This window comes from Rhinatrema bivittatum, chromosome 4, assembly GCF_901001135.1.
Source record: "Rhinatrema bivittatum chromosome 4, aRhiBiv1.1, whole genome shotgun sequence".
Classification (NCBI taxonomy): domain Eukaryota; kingdom Metazoa; phylum Chordata; class Amphibia; order Gymnophiona; family Rhinatrematidae; genus Rhinatrema; species Rhinatrema bivittatum.
In genome coordinates this window covers 263552114-263575981 of record NC_042618.1, presented here as the reverse complement: position 1 = coordinate 263575981, position 23868 = coordinate 263552114, and the positions used below count along the sequence as shown (strand labels likewise).

Below are 23868 nucleotides of genomic sequence, written 5' to 3'. Positions count from 1 at the left end.
TGAAAGAGACACATATAAGAGGCCTTTGTTGCAGCAAAGGTGTCCATGGGAACGCATTCGAGACATGTGAAGGGAGTAGAATCTGGCCACCATATGGTTCGATTCAGCGCAGAGGGCAAGGTCGGTTGACCTCAGCGCTAGATTTTTCTCACTACACATGTAGTCTGAGACCATCCGAGAGGATGGAAACCTATATGGAGAAGGTCTGCTAGTACGTTCAAGTAAGTCTGTTAGATAAGTGGCCCGGGGATGCATGGAGTGAGCAAGGGCCAAGGGTAGAGCTGCGCAGCTTCCTAGCAGGGCAGCTAAGAGGTTGTGCGTGCTTGTGTGTTGGAAATACCACATTGTCACTATGCTGTCTGTCTGTATGCACAAAGGTTTGTTGCAGAGGCAGTATTGTAAGGCATAAAGGCATAACTCATGGCTCGAAGCTCCAGGAAGTTGATGTGAAACTCTACATGGAGCGGAATAGACGCATATTGGGTTGAGAAGATGTTAGTTCGAACTCTGCAACCCTGAGTAAATGCGAGCATGAGCAGGACCAGCCTAGGTTTTGGTTCTAGATCTGCAATATGGATCAGGGACGAAAGCGGTTGAACAGCTTAGATCCACTGATAATTGAAATTTCACTGAATCTTACTCATAGCAAATCTGGACCTATGAGTAAAGTGCATGGTGAAAAAATCCCGTGGCCCAGCAATGAAAGAATTGAGGGGCTGAGGTTATGTTGTATGCGCGCAGAGACATATAGGAATTTGTCAGAATGTCTGCGCGTTTGTTGGACAGGAAGTTCGTTGTGACTGTGGTGTCCAGAAGTGTTCTATATGGATTTTATGGTAGTTAACAGCAATCCCAGGTAATAGATTTATAGTGAGTCGTGAAGAAGATAGAGCTTCTTGCTTGGATTGACTATTGTTATGCAGCTGTCCATGCAAGGAAAAGCGTGAATAATGTTTTACTCCGTAGAGAAACAGCAGTCAATGCTAGTGATTTAATGAAATACCCAAGTTGCCGAAGCTGGAGCTTGGGGTTGTAATATTGACGACTCACCATGAAGCACATAGAAAGATTAGAGGAGAGAGGCAACCTACTTACTGATGGTATGGAAGTATGGTGACGAGAGCCACCATTTTACCTGTCCCTTCTGAAGAAAGTTGATATTTCTGAGGTCCAGGATGGGCGGAGAGTAACTACTTTCTGTTGAAAGAAAGAATAGTGAGATTAAAACTACCCCCCCCCCCCGCGCTTTGTAGTGTCCGGGGGACTGTACCATGAATCTTGGTACCAAGTGGGGTGGCAGCTCTGATATCCAGCAAGTTGAGAGACCAGGTGGTGTCCAACTGGAGGGGCTGATGTAATCTGGATATCATGTAATCTCCCATGGGAGCGTGAGCAGTAAAAGTCTTACCCGCATTTCTGTGTGCTGTACAAGAAAACATCGAGACCTGTCGTCAGGCTTCGAGGTGGATTTGCATTGAGGCAGTGTTTGCTGGATCTTGTATTTAGCAGATCAGCGAATGCATCTGGGATTTCGGTCCTTAATTAGGAACCAGAAGCCAGAATATTAATCAGAGTCCCATTGCTGACAACGGGAGGATGTCCTGATGCAATCCCAAATGATTGGTAGAGAGGTTCTCTTGGTATTGTGTCCGACATAGCTGGCAATAGCGATATGTGACATTAATATGGTTCTTGGAAGACAAGACGACCTAGAACCTTTCGAACCATATGGCCCGATTTAGAGAACAGGTCTCAAAGGGATTGTCGCTGAAGCGGGATTAGAGTACTTACCATCCATCTTGGATCGCAAGAGGAAGAGCCAGTGAAGATCGATGGCTCCGTGGATTTCAGGAGGCATCGAGGGACAGCCTGAAGGACGTAAATGTCCGACTCAACTCTGTAACCTGGTATGGTAGCGCAGGTAAAGAGGAGACAGGCTGAGCGTGTCTGGCGCTACCACAGTAATTTGTGGAGAGTCAGAACCACGCACCGGTGTCGGTGGGGAACACCTCGGGTACAGGGGAGCCATTATGACTCGAACCCAGCCCTCTTTGCAGCAGCTTGATGTATCGTGACGCCAGTGCAGAATTCCTCGGAACTCGGACCGGTCATTCTGGAGCACCGAGGAATGCCAGCACTGTGTGGAACAGTGGCGGTAGCAGTAGCAATGTTGCTCGGCCCAGGCATTCTCCAGCACTGAGTAGGATAGCACCGATGTCTTGGATGGCGTCGGTGGTGGATGGTCACCGTGGCGGTGACAATGAGTGCCACAGTGCTCAGCCCGGTCTTTCCCCAGCACCGAAGTGGATGCCCTTGCTGTCTTGGATGGCGAATGATGACGGACTGTCAGCATGCCTGCACTGCTCCTGGCATTATGTAGTGTCGTAGGCTGATACGGGGCTTTAGTTAAGAACCCAAAGCATGGAGCACTGTGTTTAGGCGAGGGCATTGTGTGTAGATGCTATGTCAGTATCGACGGTATCGATGGCGGCATAGAAGCAGCCTCGAGGGTATCGTGAAAAATATAAATGAAAAAACGTCGATGGCCCGGGCAGAGCAACGATAACAGTGACGGAGGCACCGACGGCATCGGTGTAGGTATCGATGGAAATGATGTGGCATCAAAGAATCGAATAGACATCGATGGCATTGATACCGGCAACGACTGAATCGATGGCCGCATCGATAGGATCGATGAGGACACCGATGGAAACGACGTGGGCGTCGATGGCATCGATGGAGACGGGCGTCGACATGGGCATCAATGACATCGACATGAGCGTCGACATGGGCATCGATGGCGACACGGGCGTCAACATGGGCATTGACACGGGAATCGATGGCACAGAAACGGGCACCGATGGCATAGACGGCACAAACCCAGGCATTGATGGTATCGATGGCAAATGGAATCGACCTGGGCATCGATGGAATAGACGATGGCATCCACCTGGGCATCGATGACATTGATGGAAAAATCAGCGCCATGGATGAAAACATTGATGGCACTGAAATAATCGATGCGGGGATCGATGGCATCGACGGACCATGGGGGGTGTCGATGGCATCGAAAAAGGCAGGACAGCCTGGATGGGGGTACCGATGGTAGCGATGGAAGCATCGACTGCACGAAGGTACCGAGGTATGAATTCAACAGAGGCCCGGGCGGCAATGGTAACCGTGGAAGTCCCTATCCCACTAGCGCTTATAACTAGGCAGAGGGTCACAGGAGGACACTCGCAGGCTATGTGGGGCTGTGAAAACATAGGGAGAGGGAAGGCCGCAATTTAGTTGGTAGGCCCGGGAAACCGTAGTGAGGTGAGAGGAACCGACCAAAACACAGGGCATAGTACTCACCGAGCATCGATTAAATGTACGCGAAGGGAGACCCGTGCAGGAAAAAAGTGTTTGTGAAGTAAAAGTTTTAAGTGTTTCCGTTATGAAAAATTGTGAGACTTTCTCACAGGGCTCCTAACCACTATGCTTACTGCAGAGCGTAAAAAAGAAGACTGAGGGAGGACACCTGTGGTCAAAGGGATAATTGCAGGCTGAGCATGCTCAGTGCACTCAGTGTGCCAGTGTCAGTCAAAGCTTTATAGAAACTTTGATAGAAAAGTTTTCCGTAACAGGGCTCCGTCCACTGACATCACCCATATGTGAGGACTACCATCCTGCTTGTCCTGTGAGAATCAGTGATACTGGATCCGCCACACCCTACTCCAGCTAACTCTCCAGGAGATGAAGAAAATGACTTCATGGTCTGGCTGGATGCAGCGCTCTCACTCGAGGACAGCCACTCAGTTGTCCTACAACCACAGCAACCAAGTCCTGATCTGACTGACTCAGTGACTGAAAGTGAGCAAATGGTACCCACCACTTATTATTTTTCAGGCTGACTTCCCAGGTATATTATACTTCTAATCCGGCCGGATCCACTGAAGACTGACAATAACTGTCTATCATCGACAGGACTGATATGTGTCTTATTCACTATGCACCCCTGCCACTTTGGCTCGTTTGCTCGATCAATTGGTGAGTAGAATTGGCATTTATGGCCCACAGATCCCTACACATGATGGAATCTGTGATGCATTCATCATCGGACCTCTGACCAATAGAGACTGTAGTTATGAACCCTCATTCTTAATTGATTGGATGAGCAGCATTTCATTTTAAATTTCACATTCATTGGGTAGGAATGTTCTCTACTTCCCATAAGAAAATACGGAGAAATTCCTTAGGTCTGTTTATCATTAATAACCAACTCAGATTTGTAAGCTCATACCTCTATGCATCAACTTGGTAATGTAACCAATTTTATATTAAGAACATAAGAAATTGCCATGCTTGGGCAGACCAAGGGTCCATCAAGCCCAGCATCCTGTTTCCAACAGAGGCCAAACCAGGCCAAAAGAACCTGGCAATTACCCAAACATTAAGAAGATCCCATGCTACTGATGCAATTAATAGCAGTGGATATTCCCTAAGTAAATTTGATTAATAGCAGTTAATGGACTTCTCCTCCAAGAACTTATCCAAACATTTTTTGAACCCAGCTACACTAACTACACTAACCACATCGTCTGGCAACAAATTCTAGAGCTTTATTGTGCATTGAGTGAAAAAGAATTTTCTCCGATTAGTCTTACATGTGCTACTTGCTAACTTCATGGAATGCCCCCTAGTCCTTCTATTATTCGAAAGTGTAAATAACCGATTCACATCTACTCGTTCAAGACCTCTCATGATCTTAAAGACCTATATCATATCCCCCCTCAGCCATCTCTTTTCTAAGCTGAATAGCCCTAACTTCTTCAGCCTTTCATCATAGGGGAGCTGTTCCATCCCCTTTATTATTTTGGTTGCCCTTCTCTGTACCTTTTCCATCGCAACTATATCTTTTTTGAGATGCGGCGACCAGAATTGTACACAGTATTCAAGGTGCGGTCTCACCATGGAGCGATATAGAGGCATCATGACATTTTCCGTTTTATTAACCATTCCCTTCCAATCCTAACATTCTGTTTGCTTTTTTGACTGCTGCAGCACACTGAGCCGACGGTTTTAAAGTATTATCCACTATGATGCCTAGCTCTTTTTCCTGGGTGGTAGCTCCTAATATGGAACCTAACATCGTGTAACTACAGCAAGGGTTATTTTTCCCTATATGCAACACCTTGCACTTGTCTACATAACATTTCATCTGCCATTTGGATGCCCAATCTTCCAGTCTTTCAAGGTCCTCCTGTAATGTATCACAATCTGCTTGTGATTTAACTACTCTGAATAATTTTGTATCATCCGTAAATTTGATAACCTCACTCGTATTCCTTTTCAGATCATATATATATATATATATATATTGAAAAGCACGGGTCCAAGTACAGATCCCTGAGGCACTCCACTGTTTACCCTTTTCCACTGAGAAAATTGACCATTTAATCCTACTCTGTTTCCTGTCTTTTAACCAGTTTGTAATCCACGAAAGGACATCGCCTCCTATCCCATGACTTTTTAGTTTTCTTAGAAGCCTCTCATGAGGGACTTTGTCAAATGCCTTCTGAAAATGCAAATACACTACATCTACCGGTTCACCTTTATCCACATGTTTAACAACCCCTTCAAAAAAATGAAGCAGATTTGTTAGGCAAGACTTCCCTTGGGTAAATCCATGTTGACTGTGTTCCATTAAACCATGTCTTTCTATATGCTCTACGATTTTGATCTTGAGAATAGTTTCCGCTATTTTTCCCGGCACTGAAGTCAGGCTCACTGGTCTATAGTTTCCTGGCTTGCCCCTGGAGCCCTTTTTAAATACTAGGATTACATTGGCCACCATCCAGTCTTCAGGTACAATGGATGATTTTAATGATAGGTTACAATTTTTAACTAATAGATCAGACATTTCATTTTTGAGTTCCTACAGTACCCTAGGATGCATACCATCTGGTCCAGGTGATTTGCTACTCTTTAGTTTGTCAATCTGGACTACTATAACTTCCAGGTTCACAGTGATTTCGTTCAGTTCGTCTGACTCATCACCCCTGAAAACCATCTCCGTTACTGGTATCTCCCCAACATCCTCATTAGTAAACACGGAAGCAAATAATTCATTTAGTATTTCTGCAATGTCCTTATCTTCCCTAAGAGCCCCTTTAACCCCTCTGTCATCTAATGATCCAACCGACTCCCTCACAGGTTTCTTGCTTTGGATATATTTAAAAACGTTTTTATTATGAGTTTTTGCCTCTATGGCCAACTTCAATTTGAATTCTCTATTCGCTTGTCTTATCAATGTTTTACACTTGACAATGCTTATATTTTATCCTATTTTCTTCAGATGGATCCTTCTTCCAATTTTTGAAGGATTTTCTTTGGCTAAAATAGCCTCTTTCACCTCACCTTTTAACCATGACGGTAATCGTTTTGCCTTCCTTCCACCTTTCTTGTGTGGAATACATATGGACTGTGCCTCTAGGATTGTATTTTTAAACAATGTCCATGCCTGTTGAACACTTTTAACCTTTGCAGCTGCACCTTTCAGTTTTTTCTAACTATTTTCCTCATTTTATAAAAGTTTCCCTTTTGAAAGTTTAGTGTTTGAGCTGCAGATTTACTTATTGTCCCCCTTCCAGTTATTGGTTTAAATTTGATCATGTTATGATCACTGTTGCCAAGTGGCCCCACCACTGTTAACTCTCTTACCAAATCCTGTGTTCCACTAAGAATTAAATCTAAAATTGTTCCCTCACTTGTTGGTTCCTGAACCAATTGCTCCATGAAGCAGTCATTTATTACATCCAGGAACTTTATGTCTCTAGCAAGTCCTGATGTTACATTTACCCAGTCAATATTGGGGTAATTGAAATCTCCCATTATTATTGCACTGCCAAATTGGTTAGCTTCCCTGATTTCTCTAAGCATTTCATCATCTGTCTGACCATTTTGTCCAGGTGGACGGTGGTATACTCCTATCATTATACTCTTACCCAACACACATGGGATTTCTACCCATATAGATTCTACTGAGCATTTAGTCTCTTGTATGATCTTTATCCTGTTGGACTCTATACCCTCCCGGACATAAAGTGCCACACCCCCACCAAGTTGATCCTCCCAATCATGGCGATATAAATTGTACCCTGATATAGCACTGTCCTATTGGTTATCTTCCTTCCACCAAGTCTCTTTGATGCCAATTATGTCAATCTCATCATTTGCTGCTGAGTAACTGTTGGCTTTCCCCCTTGTTCTAGTTTAAAAGCTGCTCTATCTCCTTTTTGAATGTTAGTGCCAGCAGCTTGGTTCTACTCTGGTTATCTATGTATCTATGTAATGCTGAGCACTGACACAACTCATCACATGTAGCCTATTGTGTAATCACTTTTCCCCCAAGCTTATAAGCGCTTCACTGATTTATATGTATCTAGCTATGTTTAGAATTTGCTTTGCTGACTCCATTGGGGGGGGGGGGGGGGGAATGTCAGAAAATATGTTATTAAATATTAAACTGTGTTTATTAATAATTTCCTATGTTCAGTGTAGTCAGTAAATATTAAATTAGTATTAAAATATATAAGCATTCATTCTCATATGCTTTTCTTAGGCTCAGGATTAAACCAGGGCCTCTTTTGGATATTTTCTAACCAACACCTGCGACCTTGATGAGGCTACATAGGAAATGCAGATAAAATCTTGTTATTTTTTTAATCTTTGCATCTAGTTAGAAAGGGGACCCTTTAAGGGTTGCTTTCCAAGACCAGACAGCATTCCAACCGACACCTGGGTCCTTGGAAAGTCCAGAATACTTTGTTTCTTATCTCTGCTTAGTTAGAAAAAAACCAGAGCCCTTCCTGCCTGTCTCTATCTGAAGGAAGAGAAGTCAGGCAAAATTTTAATTAGCTGGGTAGCCTCCCTAGTTTCAGATCCTTGCTAAAGCAGGAAAAGCAATTTTAATGAACTTTTGAAACTTTCTAGTTTCAGACTCCTCTGTTTTAGAAAGGAGGGGCTAATTTGTTAACTTTTGAAAGAGAAGGAGCAGGCTAGCCCCAACATGACTTTTTTGTTATTTAAATGACTGCTAACAAAGAGAAGCAGATTGCATATGGAACTTCTGACCACATGTAGGAGAGACAAAAGAGGACAGCACGGCTTAATAGCTTCATTGATCTGGTGAGCAATTAAACAATTAATTATATCTTTCTGCATTTGAGAACCCTCAAATTAAATACTATTATTTCTAGCTAGTATTAGCCAGATATGTATTAGAGATGCATTGATTTTACAAGAGAAATGTCTCTTGTTGATGTTTATTTGATTTCAATTGTTTCGATTTGAGTGATTACAGCATTTACCCTGATAATTATGTACTGCTTGATTAGATTAAGACTTAAACATTGAAATGTCTCATAATATCATTTAGAAGTTTTTTAGATTATTTTTATTCCAGATAAAAAGAAATTCCAAAGTATTTTTAAATACGTTCAGTCTGGTTTATTTCTCTGCATACTATACTACTTTATTTATTTGGTGCACTACTCTAAAGTTAGAATTCACATTCCTGTATAAATAATAAACTTTTGTCTAAAAGGGCAGAAGAGTTAAAATTGAATAAGGTAAGGTCTGCTTATATTCCTTTTTGACACTACCACTACGGTCTTGTGGGGCAACTGAACTATTCTGTAGCCTGGTGACTTTTTCAGTCTGAATTTTAAGTCTAATATTCTTTGCAAAAGTCATTCCTGAAAATGCGATCTCCCACATTTTCATAAAGTACTGTATCCAGGACATTGTGAGACTAGAGGGCTAATGGTTCATTAGGGATATCTAGGATTTTCAGAATTCCCATTACTTCTGATTGGGGGTCCGTGTCTTTGTGGAACTCTACACTTTAAGAGCGGTGCCCATCTTTTCTACAAATCTGGAGTAGGTAAGGTCTTCCGGTGGTGAGGTGTGTCCAGGTGGATCTTCATGTGGGTCTGAAAGTATTCCAGTAGAACTGCCCGGGGACTTCCTTGGAGAGTGGTAGAAAAGTAAACAAGTCTGCGGCAAACAGATTGGGCTGTGATCCCTTGATGGGATTGACCTCAGTGGAAACTCCTCTGGTATGGGGGATCTCAGTCCCTCAGAGGATGACGTTGGTAGTGGTGGAGCTCTGGCATCACCCTTTCTGATGTTGGGGGAAGGATTGGATAGGCTGGTGGAAAATGTGGTTGCTCCATGTGCAGAATGAAAGATGAAAAGAAATTCTTAACTATATAAGTTATCTGTTACATGGCCTGGGGTCAGCAGTGCAGCATACTCTTCTAATACCCAAGATGTGTTCATGCTCTAGAGAGGCTGGTTGAATGACTGGAAGCAGGGAATATATTAGGTCCGGTGTTTGCAGACTGAGCCCGTTTTGCAAAAGCCTAGGAACTGGGAGTGCCCTAGGACAACCTGGGGGTAATTGAATGATGGTCTTATAGATAGAGAAGATACCCTGAGGGTATCTGGGTAGTGGGATGGCTGTTTTATGATATCCCAGGCCACAGATTGTTCTGGAAGCAATGGTCCAGATGGCAGTTGCTTCTCAGCCCCCAGGGAAATGTTGCCTTTCAGGGACTGGAAGGAGAACGAGGGGTGTTAGTCTTATCTGGGTGCCCTTGTTGGTTGGGCTGAGAATAACTGCCTCCTCCCATTATGTGAGGAATCTGAAGGGGTCCTTAAGCTTGGTCGCTACATTGATAGTGCTGTGGAGGCTTTGTGCTTGGAAGCAATATCCATCATAGTTTCGGAGGATGAATGTCCTTGGCATCCTAAGACATCGTATGTGTAATGTTGCGATGCAACATGTGATGAGGTTGGAAGTGAGACAGCTAATGCATCATGTCCCTTTGATTTTTGTGCACCATGCATCAAAGCCTTGGATGGAGCCCACTTCAGCTACTTCTATGAGCTTGATTTCTTATGCTCCTTAGCACTGTTTGCTTACTTGCATCTTGCAGCGCTGTTTTCAATGTGCCAGGCAATGGGATGTGCCATGAGTCCGGTGCATCAATGCTCCATGTGCAGTCGAGCTTTCTTGGCAGGTAGGGCGCAGTGATGCTTGGGCTGCGATGAAGGTGACACTTGGCATGTCTACAGCTGCCTGTGGAGGCAGAACAGTGCTTTTGCATATGGGCTTGCTTGCTCTTCCTTAAGAAAGAGTGGGATAACTTCCTCCCCTTTCTCTGGCTCCAGCTGAGCCCCCCAACAATGAAGACAATCCAGGTTCTCAAGTTGACAGCAGCTCATCTTCAGTCTCAGGTTGCGCAATTTTCTCCAATCTCTGTCTCTGGGCTCGGGGTGACATCCTATCACAGTCCAGGCAGTTGGATTGATCATGGTTAGGCCCCAGGCAGAGTTAACAATAATTATTACCATTTATGATGGACCATAATGAGGTCCATATTCAGAAACTGTGTGGCTAGCACAGTTAGCCGAATAACCTTATCCGGCTAACTTTGGAAGATTATTCAATAGCGAAACTGCACTATTGAATATAGCCGGCTACCTTAAAGTTAGTTGGCTAACTACACCTTCCTAACTTTAGGACAGCTCTTTGGCCTGATCAAACATAGCTGGGTAAGTCATCTGGCTAACTCTGCCGGCTAACTTAACCAACTAACTCAACTCCTCCCAGTTATGCCCATGGAACACCTCTAACTTAGCCCGCTAAATTCTAGCTGGTTACCCTATTAGCCAGCTACATTTTAGTTAGACAAGTGCCCAAATATTCATTTAGCCAGCTAACTTCTGAGAACATTGTACAATCTACTCCGAGAGTACATATACAAATCTCATCTTTTTAAACCTTTGTACAATTTACTCCGAGTACATTATACAAATCTCATCTTTTTATACCTTTCATCACTCCAAATCACATAAAATCTTCACTACTGTCTACTATGCTGTTCGTACATCTGACTGTGCATGTAAAACTACCCCACCACGCATTACTAGTTGCCCCTCTTGTGGTATAAATAGTTTACTTATATGTGAGCCTTATAAAAAGTGCAATAAATTTAACATGTGTTGCAGTAAACTAGCTATGTGATGCGGTACCTGGAAAATTACCACAGCCCATCACCAAAACCTCACCCCGAGTTCACAATGGCCCCTCTTACAGAGGTATAAAAGTTGACTAATATGTGTGCCCTCCCAGAGGCTCTCTCTCTCTCTCTTCTCCCCGTATTTTTCACTCCACAGGACGCACTTTTTTCCCCCAAAAGTGGGGGGAAAATGTATGTGCGTTTTATGGAGCTAATATAAAAAAACAAAACAAAAACTAATTACAATCCCCCACCCTCCTGACCCCCCCAAGACCTGCCAAAAGTCCCTGGTGGTCCAGTGGGGGTCCGGGAGCGATCACCTGCACTTGGGCCGTCGGCTGCCAGTATTCAAAATGGCGCCGATAGTCTTTGCTATCGCTCCCGGACCCCTGCTGAACCACCAGGGACTTTTGGCAGGTCTTGGGGGGGGGGGGGGGCAGGAGGGTGGGGGGTTGTAGTTAATTAAATTTAAAGGGTTGGGATGGGGAGGGGGTGTTGGGTTTTTTTCCCCACAGAAAGAGAAAGATAAAAGTTTTCTGATCTGGGCAGTGGACCGAAATGGCCCTCCCCAGACCCGAAAACGAAATGGGGACACAAAATTTTTTTATGCACTCCCCTAATTTGTTCCATAAGATGCACAGACGCCCGGAAACAGAGCCGGTTTAGCACACCATTTTTTTTATTTTTTTTTTTTAATTTTCCCCCTCTGAATCCTAGGCGCATCTTATGGTCAGGTGCGTCTTATGGAGCGAAAAATAAGGTATGTTATTTTATTTTAATTGCGGCATTTATTAGGTAATGATATTTTTAGCTTTTATGATTAGTTTGATTTAAATGTTTGATTGTATTTTAAAATTTATCAACTTTGAGCATATGTTTGGGAAGAATAAAAATAAAGAAAAATAAATCACTTAAATAACCAGAAAAATCAACAATGCTAACTACACCAGAATTTTCTGTGGGGAAAAAATATTTTTTTAAATAAGAAATATGGGAAGCAAACTGAAAAGTGAATATCAGTTCATTTGAGGCTGCAGCTAAACTAATAGTGACCAACAGCTATGTCACTTAGAGCCTAAATGAACAATTAAAGAATGGAATATTCAAACTATGAACAATGGAAATTGCATGATACCCACTTCTAATGCAAGAACATTTTATCTCATATTATGAATATTTTTAAAAAGGAATTCAATATAAAAAAGTTCAACACGGTTTTTTACATTCAACATCTGTACTCCTAGGCTGCTTCAAATGCCAACATGTATGAGAAAAGAAGTGTCTCACCTGCTATGTTTATTTTGCACTGAAGCCTGCTCTCCTGTCTGGTTAATGCCAGTTAACGTTACTCCATCTGTAGCCTTTTTCTTCTCTCGTCTACTAAGGGTACGGTTCAGGTCTAGAGACCACTCCTGTGAAATGAATTCAGATAATGAGAAATAGAGATTGTTCTCACTGTTCTTGAACATGATTAAAATGGCTTAAAAGGACGTCATCAAACCAGAGGGGCCCAAAACTCCTTACATTACTGCCAAAGCAATGCTAATGTATAGAGCAGAGGTTCCCAACCAGTGTGCCACAGCAGAAATCTTAGGTGTACTGCAACATTTTAACTGCCTGCAGAGGAAGATAGGGGCAGGTCACAGCCAATGTTGTCTGCATCAAATTCTTACTCTTTTTCTTCCACCATGTCAGTCCTCTGCACCATATCCTCCTGCCACCAGAAAATCAGCAAGGAGAAATTACTACTTATGTGATAATTTCTTGTCCTCTAAGGAAGGTAGGTCAATCCACGAATGGATTATGCACCTCTACCAGCAGATGGAGATGAAGTAAAGCAGACATTACTGACTTATAGCCCTGCCCAAACATCAGCCTGCCAGTATTCTCTGGAAAAGCCAAACTGTGGATAAACTGATTATATGATAACATGATTATTAACAGTCAAGCACTCATGCTTCCACCCAATTGGAAACACAGAGATCAGTCAAAAGAATTAACATGAACTGATCTAAGGGGCTGGTTATGTCACTTACCAATCCTTCAATGAAAGAACAGTCTTCATTGTCCACAAAGAAGGGATGAACTAAAAGCAAGTAGGCAGCTGAGGGCGGGCTATGGATTGGCCTGCCTTCCTTAAAGGAAATTATCAGATAAGTAGTAATTTCTCCTTCCTCTGCACTCAGGCAGACCAATCCACACCAGTGGGATGTACCAAAGCTACTTCCAAACAGGGCGGGAGCCCGTGGTCCAGTTAATTCCGCATGTATGAAGGCTGCACCCTCCAAGGGTATTTCTTGGGAAGGTATGCAAGGAAGACCACATTGCTGCTTGGAAAACTCGGCCAGAGACAATAACTAAGGCTCCACTCATGATACTACCCTGAGCTCTAGTGGAATGCACTCTAACTTGCTTAGAGAAAGGAAGCTCGGCATCCACATAGGCGGCCATGACATCCTTTTTCCAATGGGCTATAGCTATCTCCGTTGCCGTTTCCCCTTGATTACCTCCACCATGAAGCACAAACAGCCTATCCTACTTCCTGAAAGATTTAGAAATAGTCAAGTACTTCATCAGATACTACTTGATATCCAAGGCCAGCAAAAGTCTATACTCAGCATGGGCAGGGAAAAGGAGCGATCCAATTGAAACTTCCAAAACCACTATTGGCAAAGAGAAAGGAAGTTACACATGGAACGGCCCACGGCATGAAGATTGTGCAGCTTAGAAAACAGACATGCTGAATGGATTGCCATGAGAAAAAAACTGCCTTCAACGTAAGGATCCACAAGGAAAGGTGGAGCCCGTCCTTTTCTGAAAGAATAGGCTCCACCTTAACCAAAATAGAACCAGGCTGCTGGTGCTAACTTTCAAAAAGGAGATAGAGCAGCTTTTAAAGTTAGAACAATGGGGGAAGCCAACAGTTACTCAGCAGTGCATGGTTCGGAGGAATGTATCTTTGAAGGATACTAATTAAACAGGAGAGTTAGGGCATCCCAACAGAGAGGTTCCAATAAATGCAAAAGTAGCCCACGTGCCTACAAATAAAGAATCAGTTAAGCTAAAGAATTCCAAATTATCCATATCAACTGAAAAGAAGGTTAATAGAAACAAGAAAACACACTTTGAAATGTCATTATGCCAATGCCAGAAGTCTAAGTAGTAAGATGGGAGAGTTAGAATGTATAGTAGTGAATGATGAGACATACATTAACTGGCAACTCAGAGACCTGGTGGAAGGAGGATAAGCAATGGGATAGTGTTATATCAGGGTACAAATTATACCACAATGATACGGAGGATCAACTTGATGGGGGTGCAGCACTTTATGTCTGGGAGGGTATAGAGTCCAACATACAAGAGCCTAAATGCTCAGTAGAATCTTTATGGGTAGAAATCCCATGTGTTGGGTAAGCGTACAGTGTAGTGATAGGAGTATACTATCGTCTACCTGGCCAAAATGATCAGACAGATGATGAAATGTTAAGAGATCAGGGAAGATAACCAATTTGGCAGTGCAGTAATAATGGGAGATTTCAATTACCCCAATATTGACTGGGTAAATGTAACATCAGGACATGCTAGAGACATAAAATTCCTGGATGGAATAAACAGCTGCTTCATAGAGCAATTGGTTCAGGAATCAATGAGTGGGGGAGCTATTTTAGATTTATTTCTTAGTGGAATGCAGGATTTGGTGACAGAGGTAAAGGTGGTGGGGCCACTTGGCAATAGTGATCATAACATGATTAAATTTGAAATAATGATTGGAAGGGGGACAATATGGAAATCTACATCTCTAACACTAAATTTTCAAAAGGGAAACTTTGATAAAATGAGGAAAATATTTAGAAAAAAACTGAAAGGTGCAGCTGCAAAGGTTAAAAGTGTTCAACAGGCATGGACATTGTTTAAAAATATAATCTTAGAAGCACAGTCCAGATGTATTCCATGCATTAAGAAGGTGGGAGGAAGGTAAAATGATTACCGGCATGGTTAAAAGGTGAGGTGAAGGATGCTATTTTAGCCAAAAAAACATTCTTCAAAAATTGGAAGAAGGATCCATCTGAAAAAAATAGGAAAAAGCATAAACATTGTCAAGTTAAGTATAAAACACTGATAAGGCAGGCTAAGAGAGAATTTGAAATGAAGTTGGCCATAGAGGCAAAATCTCATAAGAAAAGCTCTTTAAAATATATATCCGAAGCAAGAAACCTGTGAGGGAGTCAGTTGGACCATTAGATGACCAAGGGGTTAAAGGGGCTCTTAGGGAAGATAAGGCTATTGCAGAAAGACTAAACAAATTCTTGCTTCTCTGTTTACTATTGAGGATGTTGAAGAGATACCGGTTCCGGAGATGGTTTTCAATGGTGATGATTCAGATGAACTGAACCAAATTACTGTGAACCTGGAAGATGTAGTAGGCCAGATCGACAAAATAAAGAGTAGCAAATCACCTGGATAGGATGGATATGCACCCCAGGGTTCTGAAGGAACTAAAAAATGAAATTTGAGATCTATTAGTTAAAATTTGTAACCTATCATTACAGTCATCCATTGTACCTGAAGACTGGAGGGTGGCCAATGTAATCCTAGTATTTAAAAAGGGCTCCAGGGGCAAGCCAGGAAAATATAGACCAGTGAGCCTGACTTCAGTGCCGGAGAAAATAGTGGAAACTATTCTAAAGATCAAAATCACAGAGCATATAGAAAGACATGGTTTAATGGAACAAAGTCAGCATGGATTTACCCAAGGCAAGTCTTGCTTCACAAATATGCTTCATGTTTTTTAAGAGGTTAATCAACATGTAGATAAAGGTGAGCCAGTAGATGTAGTGTATTTGGATTTTCAGAAGGCGTTTGACAAAGTGCCTCATGAAAGGCTTCTAAGCTAACAAAAAAGTGATGGGATAGGAGACAGTGTCCTTTAGTGGAGGAGTAGCCTAGTGGTTAGAGCAGTGGGCTACAAACCAGGAGACCAGGGTTCAAATCTTGCTGTCGCTCCTTGTGACCTTGGTCAAGTCACTTTACCCTCCATTGCCTCAGGTACAAACAGATTGTAAGCCCTCTGGGGATAGGGAAATACCTACAGTACCTGAATGTAATCCACTTTGAAGCGCTGAAAAAAGTGCGAAAAGCAGAATATAAATCTAAATCTAGTGGATTACAAACTGGTTAAAAGACAGGAAACTAGAGAATAGGATTAAATGGTCAATTATCTCAGTGGACCAGTGCTTTTCAATATATTTATAAATGATCTGGAAAGGAATGCGACGAGTGAAATAATCAAATTTGCAGATGATACAAAATTATTCAGAGTAGTTAAATCACAAGCGGATTGTGATAAATTGCAGGACCACCTTGCGAGACTGGAAGATTGGGCATCCAAATGGCAGATGAAATTTAATGTGGACAAGTGCAAGGTGATGCATATAGCAAAAAATAATTTTTGCTGTAGTTACACAATGTTAGGTTCCATATTAGGAGCTACCACCTAGGAAAAAGATCTAGGCATCATAGTGGATAATACTTTGAAATGGTCAGCTCAGTATGCAGTCAAAAAAGCAAACAGAATATGAGGAATTATTAGGAAGGGAATGGTTAATAAAACGGAAAATGTCATAATGCTTCTGTATCGCTCCATGGTGAAACCTGTGTTCAATTCTGGTTGCCGCATCTCAAAAAAGATATAGTTGCGATGGAGAAGGTACAGAGAAGGGCAACCAAAATGATAAAGGGGATGGAACAGCTCCCCTATGAGGAAAGGCTGAAGAGGTTAGGGCTGTTTAGCTTGGAGAAGCGACGGTTTGGGGGGGGGGGGGGCGTATGATAGAGGTCTTTAAAATCATGAGAGGTCTTGGACGTGTAAATGTGAATCAATTGTTTACTCTTTCCGATAATAGAAGGACTAGGGGGCATTCCATGAAGTTAGCAAGTAGCACATTTAAAACTAATCGGAGAAAATTATTTTTTACTCAACGCACAATTAAGCCAGAGGATATGGTTAGTACATTTAGTGTAGCTGGATTTAAAGAAGGTCTGGATAAGTTCTTGGAGGAGAAATCCATTAACTGCTATTAATCAAGTTGTCTTAGAGAATAGCCACTGCTTTTAATGGCATCAGTAGCATGGGATCTATTTAGTGTTTTGGTACTTGCCAGTTTCTTGTAGCCTGGATTGGGCACTGTTGGAAACAGGATGCTGGGTTTGATGGACCCTTGATCTGACCCAGTAAGGCAATTTCTTATGTTCTTAGTTGACAAAAGGTGGGAACTGTCAAAAAAAAAAAAAATTCAAGACCAGAGTAAGGTCCCACTGAGGGCATCATTAGCCACAAGGGAGGCTGAAGATGCTTAACTCCCTTCAAGAACTGGGACACATCTGAATGAAAAGGTAATGGCCCACCATTGACTCATCCCCAACAACAGGAAAGAGTTGCTACTTGAACCTGCAGAGTGTTAAGGGCCAAGCCTTTAAGCAAACTTTCCGGCAGAAATTCCAAAATTAAAGGAATTTCCCCCTTAAGAGGCTGAGAACCTCGCTCCTCACAACAGGCCTCTCAACTCTCTGACTGTAACAAAAGCCAGAGATGTAGAAAATATGTTCTGGCCTGGCACAAATTGGAAATCACTGCAGAAGGCTATCACACTTCAAGTGAGCCTTTTCAAGGGCCAAACCATAAGAGAAAATCAATCTGGATCTTTTTGTGGAATAGGTCCCTGACGCAAACGATTTGTCCTGAGAGGCAGCCTGAGAGGACTGCCCACCAAAAGCCTCTGCAGAATAGCGTATTATGGACTATGGAGTCTATCTGGAGCCACCAGAAGTACGATTTCAGTCTGGCTAGCAATCTTCTGAACGATCCTGCCTATCAGTGGCCATGGCAGGAAGGCATATACTATCCTGTCCTGTGGCCACATCTGAACATGATCATCGATATTTTGTGCTCTCGGATCTCTACTGAGACTGAAGAACTGTGGTACCTCTGTGTTGTCAGAGGACACCGGCAAAACCTGAAATGGACGATCCCAGTGTGCTAGCATTAGTTGACAGGCTTCTGGTTCCGCCTTGGTAACTGATGTAGGCTACTGGCGATGCATTTTCTAACAGTACCGTGACTGCACGAATTTCTAGCCACTTGGCGAACCACCATTTCAGTGGAACTTATGCGCTTCCAACTGCTGACAGTGAGTCCCCCAAGTCAGAAGGCTCGCATCTGTCGTGAGAACTAATCAGCCTGGTTTCTCCAGGAAAATCCCCTTCTTGAGATGATCCACTTGTAGCCATCAGTGCCACTGAACACTTACTGCCAGGGTAAGTGAAATCACACCATGCACTCCTGTGACAGTGCATGCCACTGGGAGGGGCCGCAGGAGCACCCTTGCACAAGGGATTATGTCCAAAGTGGCTACCATCGACCCTAGGACCTGAAGATTAGACCACATCGTCGGACAAATAGTCCTCAGGGCCTGAACCTAAGAAATTAACTTTTGAATATGACACACTGGCAGAAATACTCTGCCCAACTCCGTGTTTAATTGCATGCAAAACACTCCAGCACTTGAGATGGGTGTAAGTCGTCCAGATATGCACATACCAGGATGCTGCTACTATCACCATGACCTTGGAGAAGGTCTCAGGAGCAGTTGCCAGCCCAAAAGGCAGAGCCTGAACGTGATAATGATGGCCCAGAACAGCAAGGCTCAGGAAAATGCTGATGTTCCTGGCAAATGTGTAGATATACCGCTGTCAGATCTAAGACATGAGAAACTCCCTTGTTTGTACTGCCATTATTATGGAACGCAGAGTTTCCATCCAGAAATGAGTCAAATGCCAAACATGATTAACTTCCTTAAGATCCTGGATGGGTTGAAGGACCCCCCTCCTCCTTCTTGGGAACAACAGAATAAGGGGACAGCAGCCTACAAGACCAACAGTCCCCTGAAGATAGCCTCCACCACTACTTGCTTCTGCAGAGAGTTGCACAGAGAGATCATAAAGGCATCCAGAGTAATCTGGAGGAACTGTAGAGCATAACCGTCCCTTCTCTTTTTTCATTATTATTATTATTTTTTTTTTTATCATAAGCAATTCCCAGTAGGGAAATACATGTCCACCATCTGCTGGAGATGGAGAATACTGGCAGGTTGATGTTGGGGCAGGGCTATATGTCCATCACTTCAGCTTTACTCCACCTCCATCTGCTGGTAGAGGAGCATAAGCCAATGTGGATTAGCCTTCCTGAGTGCAAAGGAAGCAGCATTTATCTGCTACTGCTTTCTCTGCTGGCTTCCTTCTTAAACTGGAACCATGCAAGGCTCCATAGTCTCAAGATCTGTTGCCCCTCACAGTTATGACATCAGAGGGAAGCTGGTAGAGGAGGCAGTGATGGCAGTAACTGGTAAGAGGCACTTCTCACCAGATTCCTTTCGCCTGCTGGAGGCCATCCAGGGGTGGTGGAGGGGAGGGAGAGAGAGTGATGAGGAGGAATGATACTGTTGATTCCAGGGGGCTGGGAAGCAAGGGAAGATAGAATCCAACAGGATAAACATCCTGCATGAGACAAAATACAAAATTGAATCTTTATGGGTAGAAATCCCTTGTGTGTCGGAGAAGACTATAGTGATAGGGGTATACTACCGTCCACCTGGTCAAGATGGTGAGACGGACAGTGAAATATTAAGAGAAATTAGGGAAGCTAACCAAATTGGTAGTGCAATAATAATGGGAGACTTCAATTATCTCACAAAAAGACGTCACAAAAGCCAAAAATTTTTTTAAATTTTATGTGCATAGAATTTATCTAGAAATGTGGACCATCATACCACCCTTGGTTGATTCAGGCAGTAAGCCACGCTTTCAACCACAACGGGTCACATTTAATCATCGGTCCAATAAAGTCTTTTGAATTACTTCAATTCTGTCTTCACTATTTTATTAAATTTACTTTTTATCTTTTTTGTCCATTTATGATAAAATATTTTTGACGATATTAGGGTGAATGTATTTGAAGCGGAATTTCCTTACTTGAACGGAGCGCCGCCGCGCTTCCGAACTTTTGTCTTCACTTACTTGTGCGGAGCGCCGCCGCGCTTCCAAACCTTTGTCTTCAATACTGCCGTGCTTTATAGGCGAGGATTTCTGATTGAGGGTGCTCATACAACTAAGAGCTCCTGTAGTCCGATGTACGTTTCGCGATTGCGCTGCTTCAGGGACTATGTCCTGATCGGAAAGTTGTAGTGTCTGGACTTGAAAAAGTGCAAGGTTAATTCCCGCCAAAATTGCTTCAATGTTTAAATACCTTAATGTTTGCTTTCGTCTGATTTATACGGTGTTTAATGCCTATAAAAATGACAATAGATATGAAACCACATATATTTTTGCACAGACGTTTCTCAACGTGAAATGTGCACCTTCCAAATGAATTACAAAATAAGCATGATTGTAATCTTCTCTTACCGCATTCAGTCGCCTAATCCTCTTACCGGCGTTCTACTGAATTGCCGCGAGATCTAGCCTGATTTTATAGAATCACCCAGCCACACCTGGGTATTTGATTTGGCAGGTGAGTGGATTCACATAAAGTGAATCCACTCTATTTCCTTGTTGAGGCCACTAGGGGTCACTGTATGCAATTGGAAAATCCACCGTTGTTCACATTGTTGCAGTTTTTTAATTCGATCTCCCTTTCTCCAATGTGGGTGAATAATTTCTAAGATGGTCCATTTAATGTCAGAGAAATTGTGATTACAGTCTCTGAAATGTGTTACTAAAGGTTCAGAGACTGTAATCACAATTTCTCTGACATTAAATGGACCATCTTAGAAATTATTCACCCACATTGGAGAAAAGGAGATCGAATTAAAAAACTGCAACAATGTGAACAACGGTGGATTTTCCAATTGCATACAGTGACCCCTAGTGGCCTCAACAAGGAAATAGAGTGGATTCACTTTATGTGAATCCACTCACCTGCCAAATCAAATACCCAGGTGTGGCTGGGTGATTCTATAAAATCAGGCTAGATCTCGCGGCAATTCAGTAGAACGCCGGTAAGAGGATTAGGCGACTGAATGCGGTAAGAGAAGATTACAATCATGCTTATTTTGTAATTCATTTGGAAGGTGCACATTTCACGTTGAGAAACGTCTGTGCAAAAATATATGTGGTTTCATATCTATTGTCATTTTTATAGGCATTAAACACCGTATGAATCAGACGAAAGGAAACATTAAGGTATTTAAACATTGAAGCAATTTTGGCGGGAATTAACCTTGCACTTTTTCAAGTCCAGACACTACAACTTTCCGATCAGGACATAGTCCCTGAAGCAGCGCAATCGCGAAACGTACGTCGGACTACAGGAGCTCTTAGTTGTATGAGCACCCTCAATCGGAAATCCTCACCTATAAAGCACGGCAGTATTGAAGACAAAGGTTTGGAAGCGCGGCAGCGCTCCGTACAAGTAAGGAAATTCCGCTTCAAATACATTCACCCTAATATCGTCAAAAATATTTTATCATAAATGGACAAAAAAGATAAAAAAAAGTAAATTTAATAAAATAGTGAAGACAGAATTGAAGTAATTCAAAAGACTTTATTGGACCGATGATTAAATGTGACCCGTTGTGGTTGAAAGCGTGGCTTACTGCCTGAATCAACCAAGGGTGGTATGATGGTCCACATTTCTAGATAAATTCTATGCACATAAAATTTAAAAAAAATTTTGGCTTTTGCGACGACTTTTTGTGAGACAAGTGTGGTTCGTTGCACGTTAATTATTAACTGTTTCTGTATAGTAGACTTCAATTATCCCAATATTGACTGGGTAAATGTATCATCGGGACACGCTAGAGAGATAATGTTCCTGGATGGAATAATAGATAGTTTAATGGAGCAATTGGTTCAGGGACGAGAGAGGGAGCAATTTTAGATCTAATTCTCAGTGGAGCTCAGGACTTAGTGAGAGAGGTAACGGTGGTGGGGCCGCTTGGCAATAGTGATCATAATATGATCAAATTTGATTTAATGACTGGAAGAGGAACAGTATGCAAATCCAAGGCTCTCGTGCTAAACTTTCAAAAGGGAAACTTTGATAAAATGAGAAAAATTGTTAGAAAAACTGAAAGGAGCAGCTACAAAAGTAAAAAATGTCCAAGAGGCGTGGTCATTGTTAAAAAATACCATTCTAGAAGCACAGTCTAGATGTATTCCACACATTAAGAAAGGTGGAAAGAAGGTAAAACGATTACCAGCATGGTTAAAAGGGGAGGTGAAAGAAGCTATTTTAGCTAAAAGATCTTCATTCAAAAATTGGAAGAATGATCCAACAGAAGAAAATAGGATAAAGCATAAACGTTGGCAAGTTAAATGTAATACATTGATAAGACAGGCTAAGAGAGAATTTGAAAAGAAGTTGGCTGTAGAGGCAAAAACTCACAGTAAAAACTTTTTAAAATATATCTGAAGCAGAAAGCCTATGAGGGAATCAGTTGGACCGTTAGATGATCGAGGGGTTAAAGGGGCACTTAGAGAAGATAAGGCCATTGTGGAAAGATTAAATGATTTATTTGCTTCGGTGTTTACTGAAGATGATGTTGGGGAGGTACCTGTAATGGAGAAGGTTTTCATGGGTAATGATTCAGATGGACTGAATCAAATCACGGTGAACCTAGAAGATGTGGTAGGCCTGATTGACAAACTGAAGAGTAGTACATCACCTGGACCGGATGGGTATACACCCCAGAGTTCTGAAGGAACTAAAAAATGAAATTTCAGACCTATTAGTAAAAATTTGTAACCTATCATTAAAATCATCCATTGTACCTGAAGACTGGAGGATAGCAAACGTAACCCCAATATTTAAAAAAGCGATCCGGGAAACTACAGACCGGTTAGCCTGACTTCAGTGCCAGGAAAAATAGTGGAAAGTGTTCTAAACATCAAAATCACAGAACATATAGAAAGACATGGTTTAATGGAACAAAGTCAGCATGGCTTTATCCAGGGCAAGTCTTGCCTCATAAATCTGCTTCACTTTTTTGAAGGAGTTAATAAACATGTGGATAAAGGTGAACCGGTAGATGTAGTATACTTGGATTTTCAGAAGGCGTTTGACAAAGTTCCTCATGAGAGGCTTCTAGGAAAAGTAAAAAGTCATGGGATAGGTGGCGATGTCCTTTCGTGGATTGCAAACTGGCTAAAAGACAGGAAACAGAGAGTAGGATTAAATGGACAATTTTCTCAGTGGAAGGGAGTGGGCAGTGGAGTGCCTCAGGGATCTGTATTGGGACCCTTACTTTTCAATATATTTATAAATGATCTGGAAAGAAATACAACAAGTGAGATAATCAAATTTGCAGATGACACAAAATTGTTCAGAGTAGTTAAATCACAAGCAGATTGTGATAAATTGCAGGAAGACCTTGTGAGACTGGAAAATTGGGCATCCAAATGGCAGATGAAATTTAATGTGGATGCATATAGGGAAAAATAACCCATGCTATAATTACACAATGTTGGGTTCCATATTAGATGCTACAACCCAAGAAAGGGATCTAGGCGTCATAGTGGATAACACGTTGAAATTGTCGGTTCAGTGTGCTGCGGCAGTCAAAACAGCAAACAGAATGTTGGGAATTATTAGAAAGGGAATGGTGAATAAAACGGAAAATGTAATAATGCCTCTGTATCGCTCCATGGTGAGACTGCATCTTGAATACTTTGTACAATTCTGGTCGCCGCATCTCAAAAAAGATATAATTGCGATGGAGAAGGAACAGAGAAGGGCTACCAA

General features: G+C 42.3%; 1 protein-coding gene across 3 annotated transcripts in view; it reads right to left on the bottom strand.

Moving 5' to 3' along the window:
• The window catches only part of PACSIN2 (protein kinase C and casein kinase substrate in neurons 2), a 499840-nt gene that overhangs the window by 38496 nt on the left and 437476 nt on the right, over positions 1 to 23868 (bottom strand). For all 3 annotated transcript variants that reach the window (XM_029600100.1, XM_029600098.1, XM_029600101.1), the window contains one exon: positions 12360 to 12484. In XM_029600100.1, the coding sequence (XP_029455960.1) occupies positions 12360 to 12484 (125 nt within the window). The remainder of the gene's footprint in view (positions 1 to 12359; positions 12485 to 23868) is intronic.